Source organism: Labrus bergylta, chromosome 16 (assembly GCF_963930695.1).
Source record: "Labrus bergylta chromosome 16, fLabBer1.1, whole genome shotgun sequence".
Classification (NCBI taxonomy): Eukaryota; Metazoa; Chordata; class Actinopteri; order Labriformes; family Labridae; genus Labrus; species Labrus bergylta.
The window spans coordinates 10379662-10406786 of record NC_089210.1 but is presented as its reverse complement, the minus strand read 5'-3'; the positions used below and the strand labels follow the sequence as shown (position 1 = coordinate 10406786).

Sequence of the window (27125 nt, the reverse complement as noted above, 5' to 3'; positions counted from 1 at the left end):
GGCCATGACTCATCTTTCCAATCATCTCCACACTGTCCAGCTGGTTGCCATGACGCTGCTGACAGAAAAAAAAAGAAGAAAAAAAAGAAAAAGAAATATGGCCTTTTACAGCCATTGGCCTCGAGCTTCAGACAGGAAATGTGTCCTTTGTGATTCCCTCAGTTTGTAGAGCTGCCTCTTCTGTGAGACAGACTTCCCTTTCCCTCCTTTTGCTCCTCCGTTATTCCAGTTTTCTTGTTTGCCCACCTAGCTGTCTGCCCTGAGCTCGTATCATTCTGGACGTGGTGTGGCTCTTTTCTGTCTGATATGAGCCGTTTCATCTTTTCTGAATTGAAAACGGGAGCAGAATATAATGTATTCTTGTTGTTGGAGTTTCCCATTATCTGAGCGGATGAGTGTGAAGATATACAGTGTGTCTGTTTAATTATCAGGGCAGGTGTTTGCAGGACGCTTAAGCTATTAGATCGTAATCAGTCGTACAATAGGAAGTCTGACGACGGCTGATGGGATTTTTCTTGTTGCTGATGTCAGTAGCAGATTCATATCTTTTACCCTCAGGACGACACAGTGGTCATTTTTTATGTCCTTATAGAAGCAGGAAGAGTGTGAAACTATAGTGTTATTTTGGTTCTGTTTCCATATGTATTTAATCTTTATTTTTGTAGCAAATCTACCCTATATTTCCAACAATTCCATTTTTTAAATTCCTTTTTTTTTTTTTCTTCACATTTCCAGAGGTGCCGATGTATCTTGTTAACACTGTTAACTCATTTCCCCGCTGCAGGTTGACTGTTTTTCAACCCTCATTATTCTAAGCACTTGTCTTCTGCCGGCCCTCCATATTCCATTACCCCCCCACACACACACACACACACACACACACACACACACACACACACACACACACACACACACACACACACACACAGACACACATTCTCTCCCTAGATTTATTCAATATCAATGCTAAGGGGGTGTAAATTCATCATGGTGGCAGCATGGTGCAGCAGAGAATGGAGGAGAAACACAGTCGGTTAATCTTCAGGAGAACTACCTCACCTCTTTTAACTTTTCCTCGTCTTTTATGCTCTTTAGTCTGTGACAGAACTTTCAGATTTGGGGTCTTGTTCGTAAAAAAAAACAAGGATATTAACCTTAAAAAACTCATAATGCACTGGGAGGGGTAGTGGTTATGTTGCGCAACCTAAGTGGTTGGTCCAGGTTCGACTCTGACACTTGGCAGCATATCATCCCCCACTCTCTCGTCCCTGTTTCTGATTCTATCCAGTGTCCTCTACAATAAAGGCATAACAACCCCTCCCAAAAAAAAAAGAAAAAAGAAGAAAGGCCATAACCATTTGTTCAGTCTAGTTATTGCCATGACCTGTCTGCAGTCTCACAGCGTGAGGGAATGCCACATTGATCACCTTTTGAAAAGCTCTTATTCAATCTCCCCACTGCTGATTTCCCTTCAGGGTATTTCATTTACTATTGATTTCTGTATCTCCTTTTTAAATCTTCCTCCATATGCTGCGCTCACTGGCTGCCTGTTATAAGCTGCCCAGACGGTTACTATGACACTGCCGGGGTCTTTAGTCTGGCACTGCCAATAGGAAGGCGGCCCTGGCATCAGGTGACCTGTTGCTATTTTGAACAGGAGCTGTATGTGAAGTGAAGCAAGCTGCTAAATTAGAGACACAACTCATTGACATGAGAGGAGAAGAAGGAGAAGAAGAAGAAGAAGAAGAAGAAGAAGAAGAAGAAAGGGAAGGAAGGAAGGAGAAAAGAAAAGGTGTAAAGTTGTTCTCTTGGTTGATCAACAGTTGTGCAGGTTATAGGGGGTGGGGGTGCAAACAGGTCGTTGTTGTTCAGCTGCAATATTTTCTTTAAACTCTGCCTTTTTTTTTTGGGTATAAAGAATTGGCTTGTGTTTCCAGCTCATGAAAGCATCATTTCTTCTCAGTCTTTTCTCTCCCTGACAGACTCTTTTCTTTCCCTTCTGTGTGTGTGTGTGTGTGTGTGTGTGTGTGTGTGTGTGTGTGACGTGAATCAACTGACTCAGTCACAAGCGTTTGTCATCACACACACATATATTTACACAAACACACACAGTCATCGCCTTTCCCTCCCACTCATTCTTTTCTCTACATTTCGCTGCATCACTGACCTGTTGTAGCAAGCTGGTCAGCCCCAAGATGTTTAAGACGTCATTTCAGCTTTTTTTTTTTTTTTTTTTTTATCTCTAAAAATAAACCCCAAAGGGCTCACTATCGAGGTGTGTGTAAACCGTCACTTATTGGGTGCTCCTTGTTGGGATACACCTGTGTGTTTTAGAGGATGACTCAGAGCTGGTAGGTGGGGGTGACTATTGTTGTTCTCATTAGATGCTGCATGTCGCTCACAGGATTATTCCTCCTACTAGAGTGGGATGCGGGCACACCACTGCTGGTGTTTGAGTTCAATGAAACAGGAAGCATGGATGGGCTGTGGTAGGTAGCCATGGCCTTGGCAACAATGAGTATCTACATTTGGTTTAATGTTGCCATGTGCAGAGCGCCTCGCTACGTCAGGCGGCTGAGCCAGAATCAACATTTGTTTTGTCGGTTTTGTCTGTTTATTTCCTGCATAGATGGAAATTTAAAGCACAGGGGAGCAGAAGAGCTGAGAAAAGATGATGCCTACCTCCTAAAGGCGTCTGGCGTCAAGTAGTGGCTTTAAAAAAAAAAAAACTGCCCAATGCTGCTGGCCTCTTTATTAACATTGTTAAACAATTACGTCTTTTAGAACAGTTGACCTACATCATACGGCTCCAAAAAGAACTGGGGGGGAAAAAAACCAATGGGGGAAATGGTGTATTTATTCAGCCAGTGGAACAGACCTTTCATTAATAATGTACGCGTCATGTGCAATTACTCACTTGAATGAGACACATTTTTTCTTCATGTCCTGATCAGTCCATGACCTCAAGAAAACACCTGTCCTTCATGTGTGTTTAGTTTTCCCTTTCCTGTCTTTCCCTTTTTGATATTGTTCAGTTTCAAGTGTTAAAACCACACACACATGTTTCTATTAGCACAGATTCTCTTTCTACAAGTTCTTAATAAAGGTTTTGTTTGAAGAATGCCACCAAGGACACTCCCTTTAATTTCCTTTTGCTGTTTTTCTTTAAAGAACATCATAATGGTATCTTACTTGATTGTGATAGTTAAACTAGAGACCAGGGGAGATAGCGTGGTGTAAAGTGCAACAGAGGTCCCCTTGCCAAAATCCAACCTGATATATTTAGTATTACATAGTACCAATGTTATCCTCGAGGCCAAGAGAGAGAAGTCCACTTTTTTTTTTTTACTTCAAGAGAAACAAATAGAAAACAAAACGATTGAAGCTACAATAGGCTTGAAGCAAGAACCTATAGTTCTGGCTGTGGTTGTTTTTTTCGACTCTGAGCATGTAATAGTCTCCTCAAATGATAAAGCAATGACCTCCTGCAACTCTCCACACAGTCTTATACCTTTCCAAAAGCTTGAGGCATCATGACCCACAATGCAGCTCTATTGCAAACACGTTGGTTAGAGATTCTGGTGGGTTAACCTATAGTAGCTAGCTGCTTATGTAGCCTTGTCCAGCCAGCCTCAAGCAGCAATTACTGTGTGGTTAGCTCACATGCTAACTCCAAAAGAACCTCTTTTTCAACTCTTAAGTCTAGAGGAGCGAGCAACATCAATGACACGTTTTATCTCCCAAACTGAGCGGACTAATTGTGTTGTTTTTAATCATCAACACTGAGACTCAGGTATAAGCGCTGGTATGGACACATTTCAAATGTTTCTCAGCCCTCCTACAGCGATATTTATTGTACTCACTGATCGCCTCATTTGTGATGTCTCACCACATATGTGCACAGAATTTTTTTCTGCCTCATTACGAATGGTGTATGTCATATTTGTGCATTCTCACCTCTATTTTAAAAGCCCACACCTAGTGACTCACTTCTCCTGCCTGGCACATTCAGCTGTCCGTATTCTTGTCAGCACCTCCTACAAAGCGCCAGGCAGCCTCTCAGTGAGTGAGAGAGAGAGAGAGAGAGAGAGAGAAAAAGAAAAAGAGAGGAAAAAAAAGGAGAGAAACAGCAAGAAGAGAACAAGTGGGATTGTTATATAAGTTGAACACTCAAACATTTCAAACGTTGAGGCTGCCTCCCTCACTGCTAGTCAGTGGCTCACAGGAGGCTCAGGTTTTTTATTGTGGTATGGGTGTCTGGAAGAGGGTCAGCGAGAGGGTCAAGTTACCGAGCATGAGTGGTGAATGTGTTGGAAACTGTGGCCTCTTCATGAGAACTTTATATCCACACTGATATGACAAACAGTCATCAGGTCATTTTTTTTTTTCCACCTCTCTCCACTATTTTCTGTCTCTACTTGACACACCCACATGCTGAATGTCTTGTACCTGCGCAAAAAAAAAAAAAAAAACACGAACCACTTGGCCTCACTGCAAGCTGCGGTGGAAACGTTGGCGCGTTATTGTGTGCATCCTTTACACCTCAAATTACACGGAGTCAGCTTTCATGCAATATGAAAGGCCAAGGCCCCTTTTGTGTCTATGTAGGTTATGCCTCTGAAGGCAGTCTTGACCATGAATGACATGCAAACACAGAGGCACAGCCCGTCTTTCATTCTTGAGATAAGTTAATAACATCAGGCTAACCTAAAGATGAACAAAACGGTTCGTTTAGACATTTAAAGTTCTACCAACGAAACGTTTTCCTGCTCATTTTTCCGCCATTGGTTGTTTCATGAACATGCTGGACAATTTAAGTCTGTTTTTCCCTCTGCGCCTTTATGTGAACTCCTCGTGCATTTTAGGGCTCTGCGGACTCCTACACCAGCCGGCCATCGGACTCGGATGTATCGCTGGAAGAGGACCCCGAGGCCCTGAGGAAGGAGGCCGACAGGCAGGCCCTCGCCACACTCGAGAAAGCAAAGGTCAGAGATTGATTGCTGTATTCCTGTCTAATAGTCATCATTGCTGCATAATCCTCAATCAGAGTCGAGTGTTTCGATGCTGGTTAACCTCTTCATCAGTGTCAAGGGGACCCTAACTCAGTTCTGGGGGGGGGGGGGGGGGGGGTTGTTTGGAGAGCTGCTGGCTGTATTCTAATATTTGTCTTTCCTCTCACTGCTCCAGACCAAACCTGTGGCGTTTGCAGTGCGGACAAATGTTGGCTACAACCCTGGCCCCAGTGATGACGTTCCCGTGCAGGGCATGGCCATATCTTTTGAAGCCAAAGACTTCTTGCACATTAAAGAGGTATTACCTTCACGCTGAAAAATAGAGGTAACTTTTGTAGGTTCTACACACAGAGTAGCGTAAAACATGCATCATTTCATCTCAAACTTTGGGGTAAATCACTTTTGGTAACGACAAAACAACCGAGGCTCATGGATGGTGCAAGGGAAAAAGAGAGCAACTGTAGATTTCGGAGTTTGGCCTTGTCAAACAATTGGCAGTGATGGTGGGTGTTAATCCAGTGAGGGGGTCATGTTTTTACTGCAACTCACTGCACTGTCTCCTTCTGTTTAAACTTGAGCCAGGCCTTGAGTGGGAGTCGGCACTAACAAGAGCTGCAATGCGAGCAGAATTGGGTGATCCAAATGTGGAAAAAAAATTGGAAAGAAGAAAGTATTGCTTTCACTTTCTTAACTATCTGATTTGGGTCGCTTTGACTACATAATCTTGCTTTTTTTTTTTTCAGATCCCAGCATCAGACAGTTATCCTGTGAGACTTAAATGACAGAAAAAGCCTTAGCAATTCAGTTGTATATGTTTCGTTAAAGCTTTGAAGCAACACAAGGCCCTTTTCTTCCTGTGTGCAGAAGTACAATAACGACTGGTGGATCGGGCGCCTGGTGAAGGAGGGCTGCGAGGTGGGCTTCATCCCCAGCCCGGTCAAACTGGAGAACACCCGACTGCTGCAGGAGCAGAGGATGAGACAGAACCGACTCAGCTCGAGGTAACCCTGACATTCCCTTGTCACAGAACATCTGATTTTATAAATAACAGCTTCCAAATGAGTCACCAACCAGTTAATGTAAAACTTCCTAAAAACTGAAAGAAGTGCAACCGTGAGTCACTGGATTGATCCTCTACAATCTGTTTAGAGCTCTGTAGTTGAGGCTTTAGTTTTATATATCCAGAAAGGTGTTTGTTTATTTAATTAACAGATCTCATGTGATATTATGCATGTGGATAAACCTCCTGCTTTTAATATGTTATATTTTTTTCTCTTTATTTCCCAATTCACTTTGATTATAAGCCTTTTTGTCCTTTTTGTCCTGCAATGTCACCATTGCAGTTAGTTTACAGCAAAGTAAGACCATTATGGTCCCCTCATGGGAGGAATCCATACAATGCTAATGGTATAATAATATATCAAATTTAGATTTTTCTGATTTGAAAAAAAGTTTATGATAAAGTGCGTTTTTTTTCTGTTTTTTTTTTTTTTTTAATTATTTGTGTCTTCTTTCTGTTCCAGTAAATCTGGAGGAAGCTCCAGTCTTGATGTTGCCACGGGAACACGTAGGCCCACCCCACCCGGCACAGGTGAGGTCAAGGGGGTCTCCCTATCAACCCCTGCATAACAGTGACGTTGTGCGGGTTTGTGTGGGTGTGTAGACTCCTGACAAGAGCGAGAGAGGGAGAGAGAGAGAGAGAGAGAGAGGGAGGGAGAGAGAGTGGTGCCTGATATTCATATAAAGATTTTAATTGTCTAGTTAGTCAAGCATGATGATGACTCACGAGCGGTGCGTCTCAGTGGGTCGCTGTGTGAAGTGAGAGAGGTCTTAGGAGGTCTGTCATAAGCACGCAGGACGGGACTGAAATAGAGCCAGGATTGGTCACTCTCATTAAAGTTGATAAGTATGTCTGGTTTGTGTGTGTGTGATTCTGTGTGTGTGTGTGTGTGTGTGTGTGTGTGTGTGTGTGTGTGTGTGTGTGTGTGTGTGTGTGTGTGTGTGTGTGTGTGTGTGTGTGTGTGTGTGTGTGTGTGTGTGTGTGTGTGTGTGTGTGTGTGTGTGTGTGTGTGTGTGTTGCCATCGCCAAGACAACACAGACTTGCTGCTCAATATCCAAAAAGAGACAGAGAGCAAACAGGGGAAAAATAAACAGCTGTAATGGACTTTATGTCGATCAAATAGAGAAACCATAGAAACTACTCCTGCCTTTAAACATCTTGTACACGCTTGGTTTTGGAACTGACATAAAACTTCAACACTTTGGGAAATATTTCTATTTATATGACTTTGAGAAGAAAGTTCAGTCCCACTGTATTAAAGCAGCTCAGCACAAAGACTTTCAGCAGGGTGAAACACCTTCATCTTTCCCAAAGTGAAAAAAACAACACCATCCATCACCTCTAAAGCTGAACAAGTTGCACCTTGTCTGACGAATTCATAAACTGGTGTGAAAACATCAGTTTGCAGTTTTGTCGGTTTAATGGGCCTAGTTTTTCTTTTTCACTTTATGGATTTTAGTTTAATTTGATAGATTGATTTTAAAAGCTAATTAATGAGCTTCAGAGGTGCTTAGCAGCAGATTTTATGTTATGTTGTTTGGCAGGGTGGGGGCTAGCTGTTTCCTGCTGTTTCTAAGCTTTGTGCCGGCGCTGAGCTAGTTGTAGACTTAGAGTCACATTAAGCAGTTGTTTGTATGTCTTTTTACCCGTCATCTCTTGGCTGGTAACTTTATCATCACAAATCCTAAAAGATTCCCTTTAAAACACCTGCCTGCCTTGTTGGCCCCTCCCTCACATCAGACATACCTGCATCACCAACATTATTCTAGACGACCCTTTAATCTGATCCCCCAGCTTTCCTCTCAGCCTGGTTTCTTTTCACTCCACATTTATTTCCTCCAGTTTCCTCTTTACACTTCGACTTTTTTTTTTATTGCTTTCTTGTCACTTTATCCTTCTTCATATTTACATGTCTGTGCTTCATAAGGATTGGATATTTTCTTGTCAATGCTATTTACAGTTCAATCATATTATGTCATTTTTCTCGATCTCAGTATGTATGCCATCTTTTGCAATCTCTTCCATGCCTCTCTCTAGATGCATCTCATATTCTTACTTCTCTTTACTCCCGTGTTTGCTTTTCCTCTTTTTTTTTTTTTCCTCTTCTCTCTTCCTCTTCTGTATTATTTTCTCCTTCTCGTCTCTTCTCTTTGTATTCCTTCTCTGCTTCCTTTTCTCCTCCCTCTATTTCTTGACCCCGGCCACCCTCCCGCCTTTATCAGCTCACGTGGACATGTCCACTGTGCCCTTTGACGTTGACCCCCTCGACCTGGACGCTGAGGAGCCCCCTGAGTTCCAGGGCGATCCTCGCTCCCCCAAGGGCCAGTCAGGCAGCGTAACATCCCCGCAGGCCAACGCCCACCGCCTGCCCTTCTTTAAGAAGGTAACACAAGGAGGCTTAGGACACCTTGTTTCCGGCTTCTCTCCTCCTTCTCAGATTTGTCCCCCGACTGCTCTGAGATCAGAAATAATCTCTCCTTCCCCGTCTCTTACTAACTGCGCACAACTGAACCGTCCCTGCTGCTCTTTTCGCCCCTGAATATAACGCTCACCACGGTTACTTTTTGATATGTTTTGATGTTTGTCTCTGTTCTTGTCGACTGGCTGGGGGAGGTGTTAAACTAACTGATAAAGAAATGGCTGCTGCTGCATTTAAGTCTGAATCTACTGTATGTATTTTTATATTTTCACCAGTTAACTCTGGTTTAATCAATAATCAACTCAACCCCCAATTCCTCCCCCCCGTTCTAACCTGTCAATAACTAAAATGTGCTCTTTTGTTCTGTGCTTTCTTTGTTTCTTCTTGCTTTTGTGTGGTTTGAAACTGTAGGTGGCCCAGCTAAACAGAAACAGAAGTCGGTGAGTGTCAGACTAACACAATAACATTTTTGAACGTTTTCTCTATCCCCTTCTCCTCCGTTGTCTTGCATTTTACCCTCTCGCGGTGACGTGTGGTGGTGAGAAATCAGTCCTCAGAATAATTCTTCACACATCTTTCCACACCTCAAAGCGCACATTAGAGCTCAAATATTCACAGCATCGTTTGTAAATCACAGTGGCGCCGCTGTCATTTCCCCAGCGCTCGTATCACGGCTGTCAGTGTGCAGATGCAGGTGCGGGACCATCAGAGACCCTGTTAGTCAGAGTGTAACAGTAACACATCCCGACATGCTTTCATTTCCTTTTATGACGGCTGCATCGAGTGACAGCATCCCACAATCAGCACTTTTTATGCTTCTCATCACAATTTTAATCACATGTTGAGACTGCAGAGCAAAAGCGTTTTATGTCAGGAGTGAAACGACTTCACACTGAGACTTCTCTTGATAGACCTTTTCTTAAAATCTTTATTCTTACTTAGGATATTTACCTTACCTTTAATGTAAACAAGACAAATATTAACCACAATACCTCAACATTGTCTTTAAAACAACAAGTCTGTATAGAGCGACACTAAATCACACTATTTAATTTGAAAATATTTCACAAGCATTCAGTAAAAATCACATTTCAAGTGACATTTTTAAGCTTTTTTTTGCCTTTGTTGGAAAGGACAGCTGAAGAGAGTCAGATAATGTTGGGAGGAGTGAGTGGGGAATGATATGAAACAAAAGGCCGAGGTCCAAATCGAAAAAGGCCGCTGCGAAGAGGACTACAGCCTCTGTACATGGGGTGCACATCATAACCGCTAGGCTATAATGCGCCCCTAAAAAATAATCTTCATATCTATCTATCTAGAAAACTATTTTGTCCAACATTAATCAGCACTTAGCATTTAATCTCAAAATATCTGCCTTGCTATTAAACATCTGTGAGCCACAATATCTAAACATAGCTGCTCATAAGTCACAATAAAGTGTAATATTGATCTCTCATCCAGATCTGTAATCGGTACAGCCTCCTCCCTGTTACTCAGCACACTACACTTTACTCTGTGCTCCTGTTATTCAAAACCAATGAGCACTATTGTTATGTTCAGGGCTCCAGCTCTGCCCCTGTAGAGACAAGAGCCATTTGGAAACTTTTAAAATATGTATTTTTAGCCACTGTGAATACAAATGAGGTGAAATGAGCTTCCGTCGCCGTGCTCTTTATGTAATGTAATGTACTGGAGCACTCCAGCTCTATCTCATGCTTCAAGAGCAGTGCAGCACGCTCCGAGGAGAATACAGATCAGAAAAATCATCCAATTTCACTGCTGTTAGAGTATATATATATGGCTGTGTGACTGTTTTCACCTCATTCACACTGGAGAACCGAACGCCTCTAAAGAGAACAAATGTTTATGGCGTTCTCATGGATGATTCATTCATGAATCATAATGTACAAATAAGTCTAAAGTGCATGCACTGCAGTATGTATTTAGTGTATGTGTGGGTGTTATATGGAAGTCTCTGCAGCTGTTGTTGGTGTCTCCATTTTCAGTGTAAATCACTGAAGAAAAGCCACATGCTAGAGTATGTATAGGTATCTCTGTTCTTTAAATATGTATGTGTTCCTTTGGGTATTAAAATAGCAGAAATATTGACTGAACAAGACTGAAATGAATATTGATGCCTCTGTGTGGGCTAAAAAAGCTAAACAGGCCACCAGCATAAAGTCTATGTAGGTATTTTCAAGGCTTGAAGCTGATCTGCAGGGTTTTAGACAAAGAGATGAACAAATGTGCTGCAGAAACAGACCTTATTTTTCCATTTTCCACTGCAAAGGTTGTTGATGCATACTAAATTGAACTGTTAAAAGAATAATAGTATGATTTTTTTTGTTAACAACATGTAAAAGACAAAATCGGCAAAGAGATTAAGAGGTCTCGCTTCGTCTACAAAGGTCGCCAAAATCGACAATCAACCTGAAAGTTACTCACAGGATTTCCAGCCTAATTGATCAACCAGCAAAAAAAAATAAAAGCATTAACTTCTTAGAATAACAGAAAGTTACTCCCACATATAGAAAAAAAAATGTTTTTTTTGGTTGAAAATCACACTTCAGTAATCACTGGCAGAAATAACTGGACATCTCACACCCAGTGCTGATGTGAGTGTGAAGCATGACGTCTGTGTTAACGCAGCAGCACAGTCCTAAGAGCTCTCCTGACACTCGGGTTTAATTATGGACATTTTAATTATGTGAGAGACAGCAGACAAAAAAAAAAAAAACAGGCAAGTGCTTTCTGTGAGAAATTGATCCTCGCCTTCTAACATTCACACCCCGGTAAATGAAACGAATGGACCCGGGCGCCTGAAACTCGCCATCCATCAGTGTTTGAGCTCACAGGCGGACAGAGAGGACCTCAGTGTTGATTCATATGTGACTGAATGTCAGGTTCTTGTGCTGATGTGTGTTCTGAGTTCACTCACAGCATGACAACGTGACTCACCCTAGTGTTGGTGCTGTGTTTCCCCCGGCTCAGATGGAGCATGTCCCTCCTTATGACGTGGTTCCCTCCATGAGACCCATCATCCTCGTGGGGCCATCACTCAAAGGATATGAGGTACACACAAACTACATGCAAGTTTTTTCTTCTGTTTTTTTTTTTTTTGTCGTCTTACCCCTTTATGTGTCATTTTTAGGTGACAGATATGATGCAGAAAGCGCTTTTTGACTTTTTGAAACACAAGTTTGAGGGCAGGTAAGAACGAAACTATCCATTATCCACTTTCTCAGGTGGTCTCTGTTTACTAGCGCGGTAACGGCTGGTGTGCTTGATGTGCGTTTGTCTCAGGATATCCATCACACGGGTAACGGCAGACATCTCCCTGGCCAAACGGTCAGTCCTCAACAACCCCAGCAAACACACCATCATCGAGCGCTCCAACACCCGCTCAAGCCTGGGTGAGACAACACACAGCCACGTTTAATCTGAAATATGATTTTTGACAGATCTTTAAAGAGGACTTACAAGCAGAAAACATCTCTGTTCATCACATCCTGTCAGATAGCATCCATTTAAACACATTTCACTGTTTGTGTATCATGTCCTTATAGCTTTGAGTGTTCCCTGTTACTTATTTAGATAGACAGCGTAGCAGCTGGTAACTGTTGTTTTACCAAATGTCACTCAAGCAAGAGGTTATACTGCATTTGTTTGGGTCTATTTTCAGCAGTGTAATAATAAACATTAGTTGCTCTAGTGAGCGTTCACTGAAGCAGGATGCTGTGTGCGGCTCATATTATACTACTGGCTGTATTCCTTGTTTTAAAATATGTCACTCAGTGCAAATTATTCTTCATTTGATTGATTGATTCGTGGATTTTGTCTTTACATTTGATCCGTTCAAATTATAGAATATTATATATTATATTATTATTCATGCACATCTATTTCGCTGCAAAATCTAAACATTTCCAATTCGAATCACACGTGAAAACAGGTTTACAAAAAAAGTAATTGAATATATATAATTGAATAATTTGGACTAAGCCTACAACCTTGTGACAGCCTTTCATTTTGATCCAAAAATGACAATAAAATGTATGGGGGCTAGCTGAAATTTTAAATAGATGATTTAAAATATGCAATAGTTGACATACTGTAGCTCCATATTAGATGGTATAAAGAGAAAGAAGACTATACAGGTACTGTCGTACACCATCCATAGAGACCTGAAAGTGTCATGTTTTCCCTTTTTATACTTTTTTTTTCTGATTGCCTGACTCTGATCTGGCCTCCTCTGTCTTTCTTCATCCTGTCTTTTTCTGCCCTTCACCAACCCGTCCTCCCCACATGCCCAACCTTCTCTCCCACCTTCCTCCACCACCCTCTTTTGATTCAGACGTACTGGGTACGTATGCTCTCCTTGTGACAAAACAATGAAGTCTCTGTCCTCCTTCCCTCCTCCATTTTTTTCGTCTCACTTTATGCATCGTCTGCTCATACACCGTTTGTCTGCCTGTCTGCTTGCACTGTCAGTTTCTCTGTTCCTCATGCGTCCACATGACAGCCTGTAGTCTCTAACAAAAAGGGAAGAATTACAAAACCAAAGCAGAAATAGATCCATAGGAGGGCAGCAGGGTGGCTGGTACCTGCTTTTAAATGTGACAGGAATGAACTGGTCCATTTATGACTTACGTATTTATGCTATCCATTTATGTATGTCTGCACTTTCACTCGGGGATCGCCTCTAAAGAAGCTGCACTTTTTCTCCTCTAGTGGTGGCAAGTTTCTCTCTGCAGTCAAATCCAAATTTGCAGAAGTTTGTTGAGGTTAATGGAAGTCTAGCCTTCTATTCCTTTGTAAGAGTTTAAAGTTCATGTTTTTATCACTGTGTGGAGGCCCCTGTGTTTCTGCCTCCAGCTTTAATTCTCTATCCTTCAGCCCTCTGGAGGCTGCTGAATTGTGTGCAGGCCTCTGTCGCTCTGCAGATTGCCTTGCTCCCGTTATCTCTCCCAGCCGCTGGGTTGGCAGCACATACACCTCGGAGGCGCTGAGGTTTGACCAGACAGGCAGGGAACATTCTAGTTTCCGGTTTTAATCTCTGTCTTTACACGTCAACAGGCTGATAAAAATATGTTTATACAACCTTACTCAAAACACAAAATACAAAGCTTTTAAAGGGTGTTGTTGAGGAACAATGAAAACAAAACACTCAAGCAGTCCACAGAGTTGAGTAGTTCACCTGATAGAATAATTACTACTGGGCCTTGGAGTGCTAACAAGAACTAATGTTCCACTTAATTTCTCTGATGGGGGTGTTTGTATTTTTGTTTTTCTCTTCTATTTTCATGGTGAGAAATTGTGCCCTTATCATCAGCAATTAGAAAGTGCCACATGCATCTCATTCTTAAGTGCCTCCCTCCTCAGCAGCTTGGAATGAAAAATAATCATCAGAAGCACAGGAGGGGACTCTGAATGTTGGGAGGTTGCAAAGGAATGAGGATGCTGCGCTGCTCCATTTAGCGATGCATAAATGGAACTGACGTGCATGATGAAGTACTAACACATCAGTTATGTACTTATGCACAAAGCAGAGGTAGTATGGCTGTTATACAGTACTGTATCACCTCAGAGAGCGATCTAGTTAGGTCATTTTCCTGCTGTCCTTGATGTATTTACTTATTTTTCCTTTATTGACATCTTTTTTTGTGTCCTTGGCTTTCAGCTGAGGTGCAGAGCGAGATCGAGCGTATCTTCGAGCTGGCCCGCACCCTCCAGCTGGTGGCGCTGGATGCAGACACTATAAACCACCCTACTCAGCTGGCAAAGACTTCCCTGGCCCCCATTATTGTCTATATCAAAATAGCCTCACCAAAGGTATGGCAACAGCTGATCTGAAAGCTTTAGATTGAAGATTTTATTGAATCAAACCCATGTTTGCTTCTATTTATGGTTGGCATATATATTTTTAGCATTTGCCTTTCAACGTTGATCCTTTTATGACTTCTTTCTTAGTAATATTATTCATAGTAAGAAGTGAGGTCTGACATTCAAAACCTAGATTCAAGATGCCCATCTATGTTACTTCTATTAAATAACAACAAACCAACCCTGGTCTGATTCCTTAAATATAAACATAAAACAAAAAAACATTAAAGCTTAAAAATACCCTCTGTCCAAATGATTTAAATCTGAGCATGAAAATATTGCTTTATACACCGCTAAATTTGTACATTTGAAATTATTAATTTTTTCCAATGTTTAAATTTAAGGATGCAATAATAATTTGCATTATTAAGATACAGGACAATTAAAGATGAATACACCAGTGGTCAAATCTACATTATTAAAGTGTATTCATTTTTTATGTCGTTTTTTTGCAAAAATATAATTGGTGTCTTTCTGAGTAGATGTTGGATAAGAGCACCAGTCCCTCAGACCAAAAAAAAAAAGATTCTGTAGCAAACTTCCTCTGTCCCTCATCTCATCGTCTCCCCTCCTTTCCAGTTCTGACTGAGTGCAGCTCTTTGTAGGACTGATCTCCACTCTGATATGCAGCCATGAGATGATTCAGTTCATATTTCTTTGAAGCATATTAGACCAAACAAAGTATTTTATTCAATTTGGAAAGTCTTTTGGCACTCCTTTAGTTCTACTCTTGTGATTACACGCTGCCATTATGCGTCTACAAACAGCGTCCCTTTCAATTGCAGACATCATTATTTCCAAGTGCACCTGCACATTAACATTAATGATTGTTTATTAGTTGACTAAGTGCTGCTATGTCTGTGCAGGTCCTCCAGAGGCTCATCAAATCCAGGGGGAAGTCCCAGGCTAAACACCTAAATGTGCAGATGGTTGCAGCAGACAAGTTGGCCCAGTGCCCACCTGTGAGTTCTGCTTTTTGTCAATGTAGCAATAAAACTAAGAACAGTTACTTTATTTTCTCTTAAATCAGGACAAACGGTTTTGGTTCCGTAAAACCACCAAAAACTGTTTTTGTATGTGCAGGAGTTGTTTGACATCATACTGGACGAGAACCAGCTGGAAGACGCCTGCGAGCACCTGGCTGACTATCTGGAGGCGTACTGGAAGGCAACACACCCCCCCAGCAGCAACCCTCCCAACCCTCTGCTCAACCGTACCATGGCCACAGCCGCCCTGGCTGCCTCCCCCGAGCCTGTCTCCAACCTGCAGGTACAGGTGCTCACCTCCCTGCGCAGAAACATGGATCTGTGGCCTGACATGGACGGTGTTGTAGCGAACGAAGTGAAAGTCGAAGAACACACTCTCTGAAGTCCTGCAGAGTGTTTATGGGGGGGGGGGGGGGGACTCCGGCAACTCAAACTAGCTGCACGCTCTGTTTACCCTGAAGGAAAAGTGCATTAAAACCCTGTTTATGCTGTACATATAAACACAAAATACATTCATACTAACACAGCTATGCAGGAATTTACAAATAAGTGAGCTACTTCAAGTCCCTCACACAAAATCCAGTTCCCTGAGTTAAACCCTGAGAGCAACTCCACCAGAACCACACTGGACTTAAGGAATACCCTTAAGGCCCGCCTGCCCTCGGTCGGTGGGGGGGGGGGGGGGGGCACCCTCCATAACCAAGAGTAAAATGATACCTGCTGCTCCCACTCTCCCCTCTTAAGCTCTGTGGCCTCCTTTCTCTTGCACACTTCCCTGGGAGGCTGAATCCAGTTTGCCGTCCTCCGCCATGTTGCCATGGCACCGCCCCTGAAAACAGCAAGTCATGTCCGCCTCTTCAAACAGAAACGCTCGGTTTTGGTGGAGGCTGTTACTAACACTCTGTCAATTCGAATCTTTCATAATTATTTTAACAGGAAAGTACTAATCAGCCTCAGTGTCATCTACTAAATCACTGCTGGCTTCCCAAAAATTATGCTTTTTTTCATATTGTCAGAGGTAGTTATGCCTTTGACAGCATGCCTGCATAATGCACAAACTAGCTGGAATAAAACATGTTTAATAGAATGTAATTATTGAGGCTTTTATTAAAGAGGCAACCAAAATAATCCACACAGAACATAACAGCCAGAATAAGAACCTTATAGATCTCATCATTTACAAAATAAGTCAGTATGAACATCATGTGCTAAATAGTTCAAATAGTTATATAACCATTTGGTAATGGTATTTTGCCTTTATTGTCTGCTATGTGTGCTATATGTCAATCTGCCAGAAGGTGGCACTGTTGTCATGGTAGACAATTAGTCTGCTTCTTGAATGGAGGCCTGGATGTGTTTGTGGTTGTTTGTATGGGTCTCACGTCGTCATAATGATCAAAAAGAACTAATTTGTTTGGCTAACAGGAATTTTGTATTTGTTTTGACTCATTTTAGTACAAGTTAGTGTATGTGCATGCTGCAAACCAGGGCTGTGTGTTTAAAACAAACTGAGTTCCGTCATGACCACTAATGCTTTGAAAACCTAAGGTATGAGGTAGTGGAATCGTTTTTTTTTTTGTGTTGCCTGTCTCTTGCTAATCCTGCTGACTTACCCTCACTACACTGACATTTTGGTTTTTGCTCTGCTGTGTGTGTCTGCATGGTTGCTGTGCTGCATGGCTGTGATTGGCTGCAGGGGCCGTACCTGGTGCACGGTGAGCAGAAGAGAGAGGGGCCACTAAAAGAGAGTGGAGGGAGCGACACCCTGCATGACTATCAGTCAGACCTGGGAGGAAAACCTCAGCAGCAGCAGCAGCAGCAAACATACATGCGCTCCTCTCGTGGTCAGCTGCGGGGAGGGAATGGGCGGGGCCTGTCCAGGCAAGACACCTTCGACTCAGAGACCCAGGGCAGCCGGGACTCGGCCTACACCGAGGCCGGCGACTCCTGCATGGACATTGAAACCGACCCCTACGAAGAGCCTGAGCCTTACCGAGGCGGCGGTGGCAGTCGCCTCCACCTGGCACAGCATCACGGCAGACAGGCCTCCTGGGAAGACGAGGGCGCCGAGCCGGACCAGGAGAACCTGAACCACCCTCCGATGCCGAGCCAGACACAGTCGCATGGACGCGCCAAGCTGAGGGAGCGGTACTGCCAGGACCCTGTGGACACAGGGGCCAACATTAGCCGCAACAAGAACCAGGACGACTGGGGGAGGGACGTCTACATCCGCTGAAGGAATCACACCACAACGGGAAGGAAGCTAAGGACAGACTGAGGGGAGACTGAAGTGTGCCAGTCAGGCTAACAAATTAATCTGTTTACATCCCACTACAATGTAAAGAAATACATCAACTGCCAGATGCCATTCTCACTGACTTATTCTTGCAATCCAATTTATTTATGTTTAGAAAAAATAATATTGGTCTGTTTTCTGTTCTTTTTGTTAATACTGCATGAATTTCATGGATTTCTAAACTGACAGCACGAGGACAGTTACCGTTACGATTGTGAATCTATGATTGTGATCCGTATGACTCGACCTTTCGTTCAGTTGTAGAGTGAAAGCTGGTATAGAGCTGTTGTAGTCTGTCATTTCTGTCCTCTGCAGTCTTAAACAGGGTCTAATGTCCCCATCGCCCATGTACAGAGTCAGGGTTTCCCTTCACCTTTATCTCACTCAGTGCTGAATCTCTCACCTCCACCTTCCTTATCACCCAGACCTTAAAACGCTGGTGGAGAAGTTGCCATATTTTGACACAACGATTTATCAATGTTGCTATACTCCCATGACAGCTGAAAAGATATCACTCCAAAGATGTTTACTTCTTCCCTCATATGGTTCAGCCCCTCTACCCGTCTGACCCAGCCCCTCTGTTTCTGTTTCCCCTCTTCTTGTGGGTGCTGAGGGCCCCTGGTCTGGTGCAGATTCAAAGCAGCACTGCAGTCGTTGTTTTGTGAACAGAGTGTCCTGCCTTAGTCACCCCCACCTTAAAATAAAAAAAATAAAAAGCACCCTTAGTTCAAGAAAACTCCAATCACAAGTGCCGGAATGTCTCGCCAAGCCATGTCCACCACTGCCATGGTGGGATGTCTTAACTAATGTTTTCATACCATACTGTATGTGTGTGTGTGTGTGTTTGTGTCTCGGCTACTCTGCGCTGTAGTACGTGCTGTTGCTCCTGCACTTTGCTCTTTTTTTTTTTGCTTCGTCGTCTGTTCTTCAGGGCTAATGGTTATTTAAAAAAAGTATGTGTGTGTGGTTGATCACTCCCAACTTCCACCTAAACGGCAAGCTCGTCTGATATTCAATACACTCTCTTTTAATCTCGATTTCTGACTGAATTAGTGTTCTTTTTTTTTTTTTTTCCTGTGGACATTTGGCTGTTTTTTTGTTTTTCTTTGTTTCTTTTTTTTTTTTTTTTTTTAAAAAGCTCCAGTTCTTGTGCGGTAGTGAAAGGAGTTTGAAGTGTGGGTGGTGGTGGGGGGGTTAGGATCAGCTTTGGTCTTTACTAAGATATCGATAATGGAGAATCCATGAATGTCTATCGTGGGCTGCTTTGGCCCGCCCCGTCTTCAGTTTAATAAATATTAAATAATGATCAGTAAATAATGTATTGTTGCGTTATCGCAATTGTTAAAAGATATTAAATAACATGTATCATTGGTGCCTGATTGTAGCTACATTTTGCTTTTTCTGCCTTTCATTTTTAATCTGTGGATAAATTCGTATTTTAATTAAAAATTAATTCAGAAAATTGCAATGGTGTCACTTTGATGTGGAGAAAATGTGAATCTTATCTTCAAACTAACAAAATAGAATAGTCATATGAACATTTAGAGATATATTCCTGGTGTTTTGCCTTGTGTGTGTCCCAGGAGATAAAGCCATAGAGGTTCAGGGAAAACCATAAAACACCTTTAATCCACCTTTAATTAAGATACAAGAAAAGATTATTATACAATCCTTTGTGTGATACAACACCAGATAAAACCCTGCTTGAATAGGTCTAGTCGACGTGTTGTGATAGGTGTTAACCTGCGTGACTTAAACACAAAGCACATGAACTGGAACATTTCAAATGTACTGTCGTCACTATATTGTTTCCTCGTTTGCGTTTACAGGAAGTATGAACTTGTCAAAACACTCCTCTCACATTGTCGAACATCTGGTCACACCTGCCAACTTTTTTCAGTCATGAAAAAAAACTTCTGTGCACTGCCTGTCGGCATCTGGATCAGACTTAAAACTGCTAGTTGGCTTTATAGCATTGTTTCCTCCTCTCTAGATTCTTGCTCGTGTTGTTTCTACTCTCAGATGTGAGTCACCTTGGACTTTAGAAGTTTGCTTAATAAACTGTAGAATTATGACGGAAATACGCATCTGAATACAGGATGTGGTTTTCTCACATTTAGTGTTCTTGTCATTTCATAATCTGCAGATCTGATGATGGAGAAAATGTGACAACAAAGATGTGGTTTTCATCATTTCATAATCTGCAGATCTGATGATGGAGAAAATGTGACAACAAAGATGTGGTTTTCATCATTTCATAATCTGCAGATCTGATGATGGAGAAAATGTGACAACAAAGATGTGGTTTTCATCTTAGGTCTGAACGTGAGCTTTGCATCAGAGGGTTACTTCACAACGTGTGAGGGCAAAAAGCACATTCATATCACAAAACAAGATCACAGATCACAATGTTTTTATTCCTACTGCTTTAACATGTAGTGTTTTCAAGCTAATCAGGGAGGGTCTACTGTTCTCTACATATAGAGAATTATAAATCAGAGACTGAAATATTTTCAAACTATAATCTGTATTTAAAAAGGTTTTTAACTGCTGGGTATAACGTACAATATTCAATGTAATATAACCTACAGTGGAATATCCTGTGTGTAAAGTAGCATTATAAAAAACACACAAATAAATGTAAGGATCTGGAAACATTTACAGCAAACATAAATGTACGGAGGCTTTAGTCCCTCAAGTGGGCAGCCAGGGTTCAAATCTGACCTGTGGTTCCTTCCCCACATGTCACTCCTTCTCTCCCTGATTTCTGACTCTCTCACTGTCCTATCTTTAACATAAAGGCATTAAAAGCCACTAAATTAAACTAAAAAAAACACACATTCTTTTCAGAATGTTCCCAGGTATAAATATTTAACATTAAGTAAACTCTAAGGTAAAAAAAAACAAAAAACAAAAACACTGCCACTTAAAGAAAAAGTAATTAGAGTAATAAACACCTACAACTAAAGGCATAATTCAATAAAGTTGGCTAATGTAAAGCTGTGTGATCAGACACTCAGGTAATTACAAATCATAAAGGAATACGTGTTTATATGTAGCCTATCAGTTTTGACTTTTAAAAGAAAGAAAGAAATAATATTGTATTTTTGGGAAAGAGAGTTAAACTTAAATACAGCTAACCTTTTAGAAGACATTTACTGGAAATAGACTGAGATTGTTTGTCTGTACTCGCTTGAACAGAAAGCAGCTGTAATGTTTAGATAGGATACACAGAGGTCATGTTCGTTGTTATGAGAGTACTTCTTGGAACTGAAAGGGAAAGTAAGATACTTGAAAATTACTGGGACAGTCCGGGGATTTCTTCGCAGGCACAGCTTCTCTTTCTGTCCGATGATAATCTCGTGATAATAATGAGAGAGACAAGGAAGGAAGGAAAGGAGTTTTTCTTCCGTTTCCATTTAAGGACTGGGGCTTGTCGGTGTCATACATTGCGTCATCAGTTCACTCCTTTCGTCGGTGTGACAGCAGGAAGACTGAGTGCTATGTTGCCTTCAAGTGCTACTGACTAAGCTCAGACGTTTGAGTTTTACGGACTCAGGTAAGATTTGTAGTGTGGCCTACTTAAAATTATTCATCAACATTATAAATGGTGTTATTATTTTTATTTTATTGTTTTCATACATTTTTCTTGAACTGTAGAAAGCCAGTTGCACAGATCTGGAAGACTGGCTACAGGTAGAATTAACGGGGGAACTGCATAGGGTTCGGGTTAGACTTGTGTAAATCAGTGTAGTGATGAAAGAGACAACAGAAAACTCAAAGAACTTGGTCTTTTTCGATTCTCTGATTTTTTTTTTTTTTGAAATTTTCAAAATCCAAAACAAAAAAACGCCAACCAGAATTTACATTTTTAGACACTTCAAATCCATTATTACCCCTTTACCTTTTCTGAAGATTATTTCCTTTTTAATATAGATGGAAATGGAAACCCTAACCCCAACAGATAAGTGTAGCCTACATGATTATCACTCCAACTACGCTCTGTTGTCAATCCTGATTAAATCCTCGATCTGTATACCCCAAATATTTCCCGCAGCACTCGAACGCACCACTAGTATTCCCTTTGTCCGTGGCTGAAAAATACCAAAGACTTTTTTTTTTTTTCTCTAACGAAGCCCAACCCACTTTCGCTATGCTTTCTGAGAGACTGATATGAGATTAAGAAACACAGTGTGACAGTCAGGTGTTCACAGACACTGAAGTTTATCTCTCTCGCTCGTCTGTTCTCCTCTCAGCTCACACACACTTGTTGAACATGGGATTTCTTCTCACCAAGATGCTGGCTGTGTTCGGTGACAGAGGTAGGATTACCTTTCTTTATCATTATTAAATAGTTTTGTTGTTAGCGACTTAAAAAAAAAAATATATATTTCAAAGCTTGTAAATATTTTAAGAAAAAAACAAAACAGAAGACTTGACCAATGATAACTGACCTCACTATTCCTGAACTATCACAAATAGTCACAAAAGAAGTCTCTCTCTATGTTTCTCAACATAGGCTGTAGACTAAAAATCATTTTATTCCTATACTGGTAAACAGTAAATCCCTTTTAAACGTCTTCTATCAGAGTGCCTTTCATCATTTTTACTTGAATTTATAATTTTTTTAACTGTTGTTATACTGAATAAATGTTATTTCCTATTTTTGGCTAAAACTGGATTGACTGGAAGTGTTTACACTTTCAAAACATGTCCTTCTTCTTTTGCCTCCATTGTGAAACACTGTGTAACTTTACTTTTAGAAGTTGCCTATTTAACAAAGATTATAATTAGATACTCTTAAAAATGAGCAACCTTTTTTTTGCTGGACTTCTGTTGTTGTGATGTAATAACCTCACTGTCGATACAAAATGTTGTTCTGCTCAGCATATCTCATTCCTCTCCTCTTTATCTTATCTGTGTGTGCTTTTGCGTTGCAAGGCACTCAAAGAAAGTTATGCAATGCTTGTTTAAATTGTGTTCATGTGGAAAGAACCTTAAAAAACTTTTTGTTTTCGGTACTCTTTCCTGCAGAGCACAAAGTGGTCGTTGTGGGTTTGGACAACGCAGGAAAGACAACAATCCTCTATCAGTTGTGAGTGACTTTAAGGGGCAACAATAAGGCCTTTCCACTACTGATATCTTCACTGCAGATTTAAATGTTTCTTATGTGTCCTTCTAACACAAACAGTCTGACGAAGGAGGCAGTCCACACATCACCCACCATCGGCAGTAACGTGGAGGAGATCATCGTCAGTAACACGCACTTCTTAGTTTGGGATATCGGCGGGCAGGACAGCCTTCGAGCCAGCTGGTACTCCTACTACTTCAACACAGAGGTACGGACCAGCGTCTCTTTTTAACTTTATGTACAGCTGAAAGAATCAGATACTGAATCGGATTCTACAAATTAAGAATTCATTGGAAAAGTCTGCCCATTCAAGTTGTCATTGAACTGATTTTCCTGATTCTTGATGCAGCAAATCTCTCTTTTCTGAGGAGGATGATCTCAAATCAGATCTAAAAATGACGGTTTATACTGGTAGTTATGACATTCAAGAGTGAAGACAGAAACAGAAAGCATTCGAAGTTCATAGGTTTCTGCACATTAACCCACATTGGCCTTTTATTTATTTCACCTGCCCTGCTCCCTGCATTGATAAAGATTAAAGTCTACTATCAGGGTTAAATAATCATTTCAAATGTCTCACCTATGTCCGCAAGACATCATCAAATCATTTACTCAGCCCCTGATAACACAGGCCCTGAGATATGTGTTGATTTGTTCTCATAATTGTTTTCTTTGCTGCTGTCTCTCTTTTAGATTGTCATTCTGGTTGTGGATAGCACGGACCGTGAACGCCTCACTGCCACTAAAGACGAGCTGCACCGAATGCTCTCACATGAGGTATTTTTTTTCACTCCTTACATAACATCAGGTTAAATTAGTATTCATTGTATGAGTTAAACCAGGGCGTGAAATCGAGACAGCAGATTTAAATAGATCCATTTGAATACACCCTTGTTTAAAACTCATTTGGTATTTAGTTAATCTGCCCAATTGTGCTATTCATGTTTCCATGATGCGAGATACACTCCCGCTGACAGTGCAATTATTGCACCATAGCTAATAACCACATGACGAATGTAGATGAGGAAGTTTCAGCTTTCGACTGTGTGAGCCAGCATGTTGTTATGTCGTTTCTGAATGTTTCGCTGACGTTGCAGTTCTCGTTTCTCTAAGGTGACACAGAGATTTTTTTTTTTGAGGTGGTTTCCAATGGAAATATTTCAGCTTGAATCTGTAACCTAGCTTCTCTTGTTTCGACACAGGACCTACAAAATGCCGCAGTTCTCATTTTGGCCAACAAACAGGACGTGAAGGGCTCCATGACGGCGTCTGAGATCTCCCAGTTCCTCACGCTCGACTCCATCACAACACACTCCTGGCATGTTCAAGCCTGCTGTGCCCTCACGGGAGAGGGGTGAGTCCTAACACACCCAACACTCTCTCTTTATTATAGGACTTTATGAGTCAGTTCTTATAAATGACTAACAAACTTTTTTTCTCTTCACTCCCAGTCTACCTGCCAGTCTAGACTGGATGAAGTCACGGGTTGTCGCAAACTAGACAATACTGCAGTGGAACAAACTTCCTCAAACTGAGCCCACCTACAAGGCGCTGTGCGTTAGTGACATTGCTTTGTGCAGACATCGGGGTCTGTGACAGAGTCTACCTCGCCCCACACCTTCAGTACTTCCCAAACAAGCGATGTGAGAGTCTGCAAGGAGCTACCTGAGCATCAGAGTAACATGGATGACCTTACAGCGAGTTAACACACCCAATGTCAGTAATTCAGAGTCAGGTTGTAGATTTCTGAAGTGTTAAATACAACTTGCTTTCACAGTTGTGGTTTGAATTGCTGCAAAGTTAGGAAGTATTTTGTGTACATTTAGGTTTATTTAAGTGCAGAGGTGTACAACGTTTCAGTTAAATATCTCACCTGACAGGTAAGACCACATTTTACTTTGAACTTATGGAGGGAATTTACAAGTGCACTAGTATTCTGGCCATGATTGGGGTTTTGGAGAGTGGAGAATACAAGTTAGGTGTCAAAGTTTAGTAAACATGAACACTGGTTTGTTGGTACTATAAATAGTGACTGAGACAGTCAGAAATCTGGACTCACCTTCATTCAAAACAGGATAAGACCCAAAGCCAGGATACCAGTGTGGAAACACGCTTTACTTGATTGACGTGTAAAATGATAACTTAATATCATGCACCTGAACCTGTCCTTCTGCAACCTTAATAAGCATCTCACAAGTTAAAACCGACTTTTGGATCAAAAGGGGAGTTTTTTAACTCCCAAGTATCAAATCTCTAGAATAGATTTTTGCACAACAACTTAGAGACTCTGCAATGTTGCTACACAAGACTACTCCTGATGTATAGAATTCTATTTTATGCCAATGAACAACTGAAGACTTTTGCTACCTAAAGATGTTTAGTAATTTATTTAGGAAATAATATCACTTGGACAATTTACTCCATATTACAGCTATTTCCTTGAGAGAGAAAATAGCTAGCTGCTAAGGACTATGAGTCATATTCAAAAGTATAAATTGCATATTGTGTAATTATTTTTAAATAAATATTGTTTTTTTTTAAATATGCAGTGTGTTTTTCTTCAGCTGTGAAAGTCTTTGTTTTAACAAGGATAATAACAGTATTTTTCTGAAAGGCTGCCTATACAGCCATTAGCTTTAAAAGCTCTAGAAACCCTAGACTACTCTGGTAAAGTAGAAGGCTACACCTCTGTTTTTCTTCTGGGATAGAAATGATGGAGCCTAAAGCAATGAATAAGGGGTTCTCTTATCTCAGGTCAAATTAACCTTAAAGCACCATGATTTCCAAGTAAATGTCTCTAACATTACATGAGAATTAAGACCGATTTCGGACGAAAACTGAAACAAAAAACAGGGGGCATCCGGATTTGAACCGGGGACCTCTTGATCTGCAGTCAAATGCTCTACCACTGAGCTATACCCCCTCACGCTCCCATTAGGCAGAAATACAATCATTCAAACCCGCAAGAAACGTTGTCATGACACGTTGTTGTTACATATAGACTGTAGCATTGCGTAGGCTATTTGTTATAGAAACTATTTTACCATTGTATTGCATTTTGTCGACAACCGTCGTCTAGACTTGATCGTTTTAAAGCACATCGTTGTTTTGTCCACTAGAGGGCGAATGTGCCCACATGTTTACACTTACACCAAGCTTTGCTACAATAGAATCAAAGGTTCCTCTAAACAACTTTTTATTTATTAAGTAAGAGTATTGGCTATACATAAAAAATACAACGTTTCAGGTCTGAAGCCTGAATGGATTTATACTCACCCTAGAAATCTTAAGCCGTTTTATGATTTTGGTAACACTTTGGTTGAGGTTTGGTTTGGTCAAAGCTCGAAAAAAATTGAGAGGTTTCGAGGAGACGTTCGTGGTTTGGCCAAAAAAACGTGTTTTGGTTAGTGTATTTTCATCGTCTACCCATAGTTTTAGCAAAACCTACTGAGTATGATGTTTTGCCAACTTATCAGCTGTTGACACAAAACAAGAAGGCAGCTGACAGGCAGGTTTTTATTTCAGATGAATAGTAAAATGATGGCTCCTAACAGGAGAGGTTTAAAATCTACATTAACTCAAGTGTCCAGTTTGAATACACTTAGTTTTTGAGTATTTTTATTCTCTGATACTTATTACAACTGTTAATATCCATTGGAAATATTTCTAAATGAAATAGGCTAGTTGACTGATGTTGTTACTGCTACTGTTTTAGTTTGTAGAGAGTACAAACTAGGCCTATCTAATCTTTTAAAATGCCATTCACTGCAAACAAATCAACCAGGGTCATTTTTATGTAGGCCTAAAGATCAACTGCGACAATGGTGGTCAGCATTCATGATTGCGAATAAATGGTTTATCAAGTAATAATGTGACTAAAGCCACAGCTGGTCATAATCAGGACAGCAGCATTCTCTGTAGTGTGATATAATATACAGAAAACAATCTGTATAGTTGTGAGTATGGGTATGGAAAACATACATACACTACTCTCTACACTATACTCCAATGATGAACGAGTTTGACCATGTGAACTGCAATATAATCCAGGGGTAGAGTAGATGTGAATGATGATATAATATTGGCTATGTCAGTTCTGCTGCTCCATCAAGGCAGGTTATTCAGGTTAACATGTTCCAGCTGAGGAGATGTAACTAACCCTTACCATTCTTTGACTTTTTGAACTTTCAAAATGTTTTATGTAACCTTTCCAGAAAACTGGAGATGAATAGTTCATGGAATCTCACGGTTTCCGCCTTTGTGAATCAATCTGCGTCGACATTAAAGGGAAAAAAAAAGGGAAGTGGGGGTTCTTTAACTTTAAACTTGGAGTGCAC

General features: G+C 41.1%; 2 protein-coding genes and 1 non-coding gene across 5 annotated transcripts in view; 2 read left to right on the top strand and 1 right to left on the bottom strand.

Annotated features, from left to right (window-relative positions):
- Nucleotides 1-19125, top strand: part of cacnb1 (calcium channel, voltage-dependent, beta 1 subunit) — a 30681-nt gene extending 11556 nt beyond the window's left edge. For 2 of the 3 annotated variants that reach the window (XM_065964577.1, XM_065964578.1), the window contains 12 exons: nucleotides 4866-4985; nucleotides 5188-5310; nucleotides 5877-6013; nucleotides 6536-6603; nucleotides 8296-8456; nucleotides 11484-11564; nucleotides 11644-11702; nucleotides 11796-11905; nucleotides 14173-14324; nucleotides 15242-15337; nucleotides 15459-15644; nucleotides 17058-19125. In XM_065964577.1, the coding sequence (XP_065820649.1) occupies nucleotides 4866-4985; nucleotides 5188-5310; nucleotides 5877-6013; nucleotides 6536-6603; nucleotides 8296-8456; nucleotides 11484-11564; nucleotides 11644-11702; nucleotides 11796-11905; nucleotides 14173-14324; nucleotides 15242-15337; nucleotides 15459-15644; nucleotides 17058-17597 (1833 nt within the window). In that variant the 3' untranslated portion in view covers nucleotides 17598-19125. Of the gene's footprint in view, nucleotides 1-4865; nucleotides 4986-5187; nucleotides 5311-5876; nucleotides 6014-6535; nucleotides 6604-8295; nucleotides 8457-8903; nucleotides 8933-11483; nucleotides 11565-11643; nucleotides 11703-11795; nucleotides 11906-14172; nucleotides 14325-15241; nucleotides 15338-15458; nucleotides 15645-17057 lie in introns of all 3 variants that reach the window. The other variant, XM_020632603.3, reaches the window with a different exon arrangement.
- Nucleotides 19126-21820: 2695 nt separating this feature from the next.
- Nucleotides 21821-25330, top strand: arl5c (ADP-ribosylation factor-like 5C). Its single transcript, XM_020632631.3, has 6 exons — nucleotides 21821-21979; nucleotides 22692-22752; nucleotides 22849-22996; nucleotides 23482-23565; nucleotides 23991-24142; nucleotides 24240-25330. Exons 1-6 carry the CDS (start codon nucleotides 21934-21936, stop codon nucleotides 24286-24288), a joined length of 540 nt encoding a protein of 179 aa, XP_020488287.2. The 5' UTR covers nucleotides 21821-21933; the 3' UTR covers nucleotides 24289-25330.
- Nucleotides 25331-25639: 309 nt separating this feature from the next.
- trnac-gca (transfer RNA cysteine (anticodon GCA)) lies at nucleotides 25640-25711 on the bottom strand. Its single transcript has one exon. It is a non-coding gene; the product is annotated as a tRNA-Cys (tRNA).
- Between the last annotated feature and the right edge of the window lie 1414 nt (nucleotides 25712-27125).